This window comes from Ochotona princeps, chromosome 6 (assembly GCF_030435755.1).
Source record: "Ochotona princeps isolate mOchPri1 chromosome 6, mOchPri1.hap1, whole genome shotgun sequence".
In the NCBI taxonomy this organism is placed as follows: domain Eukaryota; kingdom Metazoa; phylum Chordata; class Mammalia; order Lagomorpha; family Ochotonidae; genus Ochotona; species Ochotona princeps.
The window spans coordinates 40,840,275-40,846,274 of NC_080837.1; the positions used below are offsets into that span (position 1 = coordinate 40,840,275).

The 6,000-nt window shown below is 38.9% G+C and overlaps 1 protein-coding gene across 6 annotated transcripts in view; it reads left to right on the forward strand.

Moving 5' to 3' along the window:
* MEIS2 (Meis homeobox 2) overlaps nt 1–4,486 on the forward strand; it is a 226,344-nt gene extending 221,858 nt beyond the window's left edge. For 2 of the 6 annotated variants that reach the window (XM_004578190.4, XM_058666097.1), the window contains exons 11-13: nt 296–406; nt 736–828; nt 3,060–3,199. In XM_004578190.4, coding sequence (XP_004578247.2) covers nt 296–406; nt 736–794 — 170 coding nt within the window. In that variant the 3' untranslated portion in view covers nt 795–828; nt 3,060–3,199. Of the gene's footprint in view, nt 1–295; nt 407–735; nt 829–3,059 lie in introns of all 6 variants that reach the window. The other 4 variants (XM_058666098.1, XM_058666096.1, XM_004578188.3 and 1 more) reach the window with 4 other exon arrangements.
* The last annotated feature ends 1,514 nt before the right edge of the window (nt 4,487–6,000 follow it).

Genomic DNA, 6,000 nt, shown 5'->3' on the forward strand with positions numbered 1-6,000 from the left:
TGTGCCGTGCAATATTTACACATTGGGTATCCCCAAGTCCAATGACCGGAGGATTATTCCCTGGCTCTCCTGGCCAATGTCTTCTTTAGTCCTGTGACCTAGCCTCCTGAATATTTGCAGAAGTTCCTCACATACCTTTCCTCAGCCATCAGGGCACACATTCAAACCACACCCCCATTCGTAAAGCGCCAACCACATTGTTGCTGTAACTTCGGTGCTGCAGTGGGAACAATTGCTGATTGTTTGGTATATCTTTTCTTCTTTCTCCTCTGTGTCCTCGAATGACTACAATCAGGTTTTCTTCTTGATCCTTCAGTGAGCCAAGGAGCAGCATATAGTCCAGAGGGTCAGCCCATGGGGAGCTTTGTGTTGGATGGTCAGCAACACATGGGGATCCGGCCTGCAGGTAGGTGTGCTCAGCTCTCCTTTGGGCTTCCTGGGCAAGTGTCACCTCCACCAGCCTTCTTCATCCACTCCTCTCTCCCACTCTCGAGGTGGGTTTAACATTTGCCTGCTGCCTGCTCTGCCTGCTTTCTTTGCATCGGGTGGGGGAGAAATATCTTCTTTGAGAAAGTAAAAGATTTTACCACAGTACCATTTTACTCTGCCCCATACACATCCTTTTTCTTTTTAAACCAAGGCGATAAGTGAAAAGGAACCTGAATTTCCTATTTTTTTCACCATCAATTTATTGCTGATTTTCTGGCCTCTTCTTGGATTTTATCTCCCTTCTAGGACCTATGAGTGGAATGGGCATGAATATGGGCATGGAGGGGCAGTGGCACTACATGTAACCATCATGTAAAGCAATCGCACAGCAAGGGGGAAGTAAGTACAGTCGGGTGCAATCTGTCTTCACTATCACTTCAGAGACTTTATTTTATTTTTTATAATTTGCCCCCATTTTATTTTTCCTTGCCCATCACTGCATGCCTTTCCAAACTAAGGACCTGTTTTTCATACACATCAGTTATCTCTGAAGGCGCAAGTGACACTGATGCACACTTTTGAAAAGGCCAACTGACAAGCCTGCATGGGTTTTAAGCAGGTGGAACTTCCTTTAGCCTATTTACTGTGGCCCCCAGTGTGCACAAACACAGACATCAGACAGATATTGGACATTTAAGAATAAAAATAACGTCTTGGGGGCACCAGTTGACTGAGAGAAATTAAGCAAGCTTCAATGAAGCGATAAAAAAAAAAAAAAAAGGAAAAGTAGAACTGTCCTTTGAGTGACATAAATCTGTCAGAATACGATTGATGCCCAAATTATCTTATATGCAAAGATGAAATGCTGCAGTTCATTATGCCTCGTCTAGATACATGACAGCAGTGACACCATTGATTCTCCACTAGGGAGTCGGTGTGTTTTGATTATTTTTTACATGTGCCTAGTGACTTTCGACATGAGACAGAAAGACAGGAAAGTCAGTCAATAAATTTAAAGGGAAAGACATTTAGGAGCAACTGAATATGAAGGAATGGATTTTTCACTGAAGCTGAATGGCTGCAGTTGGATTAAGAAACCCATTAAACGTTAAAGCTTCGAGTGTTTTTGACATCTGAAAAAAATGCAGTCTGCCAGTGAGATAGATTCTTCGCAGAAGACACCAGAGCATAAAAAAATTCATATAACATTGAAACTTCCCTGTTTAATGAGGCCGAATATAACAACACATACCTTGATTAAATCATTCTCTATATGTAAATAGAGGCCAACATTTTATATGAGATCTCAGGGGGTCACCATGGCACACCATTGATGAAGCCAATTTTCCTTCCTTCCTTCCTTTGCTAATGCAGTCAAAAAATGTAGAAAGCAATGTTCCCTAAAACAGCTATAGAGAAAACATTTGCTCAGCTTGGATAATTCTTAATATAGGCCATATAATTTCTAGCCTATTTAATTACATAACATATTTTATGCTTCATGACCAATTACATTAATAGCTTAATACAGAAGAATATTATCCTCTCTTGATTTGATTATGCAGCCACACAATATGGTATATTTGGTACTTAATTATCATCATCCATTGAGCAGGCTGCTGTGGTAGAATAAACAGAGCTGGGACTATGCAGGCTGTTATTGTCTTTAGATGGTTTTGCCACTTCTGTTAATAATGGACTGCGGATCTACTTAACGAAATGACTGCAGCATCGTAGCCCTTAGATTACCAGTTTACGGTGTCAAAAACATCTGTTCAGCTTTTCAACTGTATGTGCTGGAGGTTAAATAGAGGTGAATAAAGCTGTCCTTTTAGCTCTGGGGATGTGCAACAGTAAATACAATATCACCTTCATTCGGTGAACAGGTAACTTGCCAGAGCAATCCAGATGCTTCTGTGCTGACTTCTTCAGGCTTCACTCACAGCTTCAGGTTCTGTTTCTTAATGTAGAACTTCTAGGTATGATACGCTTTACTCCTAATATCAAGGTGCTATTTGGGGAGATTTCAGGGATCAGCTATTGGGTATGTCCTATGACCTTATATTGACTTCTTACCTTTGACCTTTCTGATTTTCTGGGTGTACTGCTATAAGAAAGCCTGATTCAAAAAGGAATCTTCATTTTAAATACACATAAATGCTAATCCCTTCAAAATGAATATACTGTAATGTTTTGTGTAATAAATTTTTATGAAGAACCACAGATATGAGGTGTCAATTTTATTCTGTTTTAGCATCTGTAATTTGTCCATATCTATAAATGCAAAGAAAATGCATGATGTATAACAGTTAACTGATGAAACTAGACTCAGAATTTATATTCTTATTGCATTTATCAAAGAAATGTACTGAATACCATTTTGAAAAACAGTTCCACTTTATGACATTTAGTTGCATTAAATATTTAGTTCTGTTGTGTTGCATTATACTGCTGTGCGATGAAATTAAATGCAAACTACAATTTGAATGTCTGCAAACATTGGCAAGAATCTGCAGCTAAATTTAGATATAAGATTTGCAGTGTCTGTTGTTTTTTTTTTCTTTTCATCTTTGATGGGTAAAGTATAAAAATGTTTAGGAATTTGACCTGCTTTCTTTCTCTGTTTTCAGGTTTGCAGAGCATGCCAGGGGACTACGTTTCTCAGGGTGGTCCTATGGGAATGAGTATGGCACAGCCAAGCTACACTCCTCCCCAGATGACCCCACACCCTACTCAATTAAGACATGGACCCCCAATGCATTCATATTTGCCAAGCCATCCCCACCACCCAGCTATGATGATGCACGGAGGACCCCCTACCCATCCTGGAATGACTATGTCAGCACAGAGTCCCACAATGTTAAATTCTGTAGATCCCAGTGTTGGCGGACAGGTCATGGACATTCATGCCCAGTAGTATAAGAGAACTCAAGGGAAAAGGAAACACACGCAAAAACTATTTTAAGACTTTTTGAACTTTGACCAGATGTTGACACTTCATATGAGATTCCAGACAGCTGTGATTATTTTTTACTTTTGCCATTTTTCATCAAGTAACAGAGGACCAATGCGAGAACACCACAAATGTGAAATCATGGGCTCACTAAGACAATGCTGTCCATGTCAAGATCCTCTGGAAAAAAAAAAAAAGACTCCGAGAGTTATAACTACTGTAGTATAAACATAGGAACTAAGTTAAACTTGTACATTTCTGTTGATTCACTCCGTTATGTTGCCTCAAATAGTTTTAGAAGAGAAAAAAAATATATCCTTGTTTTCCACACTATGTGTGTTGTTCCCAAAAGAATGACTGTGTTGGTTCATCAGTGAATTCACTATCCAGGAGAGACTGTGGTATATTTTAAAACTGTTGGGCCAATGAGAAAAGAACCACGCTGGAGACCATGCTGGACATTTGACTGAACCTCATCCCTCGACCTCCAGCTTCAAGAATGTGTTTTCAAGCCCGGCCTTTGTTCCTCCATAAATGTGTCCTTTAGTTTCGAACAGATCTTTATAGTTTGTGCTTCATAAGCCAACTCTTATTTTGGGGGACTCTTCTTCCAAGAGCTTGCCAATGAAGATTTGAAGACTGAACGGAGCTCCTTTGCAGGAGCTCTGCGCCTGGGCTGTGGACAGTCTTAAGTTGGGCAGCTTTCCTCAACACAAAAATGTTATTCATGGTCACTGCACCATAACTGGGACTCTAGCAGCAACTCGAAGCCTGGGGGAGAAAAAGGAGCAAGAGAATACTGTAACCAACTGCGTACAGAGTTCAGTCTATTAATTGTTTCATGTTAGATATTCTATGTGTTTACCTCAATTGAAAAAAAAAAAAGAATGTTTTTGCTAGTATCAGATCTGCTGTGGAATTGGTATTGTATGTCCATGAATTCTTTTCTCAGCACGTGTTCCTCACTAGAAGAAAATGCTGTTACCTTTAAGCTTTGTCAAATTTACATTAAAATACTTGTATGAGGACTGTGACGTTATGTTAAAAACAAAAAGGTGTTAAGTCACAAAATGCGGTAATAAATATTTCATTTTTGATTTTTTGTTAGGCTTTTGTGTTATCACTCTTTAAAGCAAGGGTGTGGACCTCTTAAGTTTTTGCCCCACCAGAAATTGAGCCTATTGTAGACTTGCCAACAATGTTAAGGTGCTCATCTGTAGCCTGTCAGTGTGTGTCAGCTACCAATTCCACCAGCGGGAGCTTCTGAAGGTATGAAATTACGTGTATCTTGAGCCACACTGGGCGATTACCTTTAATATGCCCAACATCTTTTTAAATGCATGACATTTTAGAAAACTTTTAGATAAAGCTTTTAATGGTCATCCTATCAGAAGAGGTTTCTTCAGTTTTAATTTTACCTCATAAGTAACATCTGTGCCCAAGTTACTCATCTGCCTGTTTTTCCTGTCTTACAAAAATATTGTTGAATATGTAACTTTAAATTTGCATATAGCTGTCGGTAGATAATAACTTCTATGAAGTTCGAAATCCTGAGTTTGAAAATATTGAATATAAATTATGATGTCTTAATTTCAGACATATACCTTCATGTGTAGGGAGGCTACTGTAATTTGGTGACAAGTTAAGGGGGAAAAGCAGGCAATATAAAGCTGTTTTCAAAAACTTCAACATTCCTGGAAATTTTTTCTATAGCTTGTCAATATTGCCTGAATGATGCCTGCTAATGTCTACAAAGCATAGGAAGAAAGAGTGGGAGGCATCTGCACACCCTCTTAACTTTTCAGAAAAACACTATCCTGGAACTTTGTACCTCCTAAATATTAACGTTTAGGACACTGTCCTTCTAAACATAGAAGTCAACTAGATATTTGCAATCAACTTGTTCATTAACTTTGTGGAAGAAATCTATAGTTGTAGTCTTTATTTGGGAGTTCTTTTCTCTTTAGACAGCATTCATGAAAGTTCTATAAAAAGGAACAAAATAAATGGTGCTGTGTTGGATTTGATGTAGGTAGAATTTTTCGGAATATTCATGTTTGAATAGTGTGCTGCTGTTTCAACATGGAAAAGCACTTCTGACACAAACTAATTCATGAAGAGAAATTCCTGAGCCACTTGAAAAAGTAACAGCTTCCTCTCATTTTTGCCATCCTATTTTACAAGGAGTCTTTTTGTAAGATTTAAATATTTGCATATTTTTTTCCTTAAATGCATTTATGTAAACTAACCAGTTCCCCATTTAGTTAACTCACGTTAGTCGAATTTCTGTTTTGGAAAACTCTTCCAAGTCAAGTCAGTGCTTGAAGGGTCTCCTGGGCAATTGGCTTAGGAAGTGGTTTAAGAAGTTATTTTGTTGCAGATTAGAACCCAGAGCGCGCTCCCTGGGTTCCATAAATGAAGCCACTTCCGGCTTGGCATCTTCCTCAGATCCACATCCCATCATGCTAGCTGCAATTCTAAGTGTCTGGAGATGAATGATGAGACTTGGTGTTTGCATTTTCTTGCTCCCCAACCCCCACCCCATGCTAAGAGAGATTGATAGATTTGTCCAATTTTTATGATGCTTTTTTATACCACCTCGGAAGGCACTTGCTCCT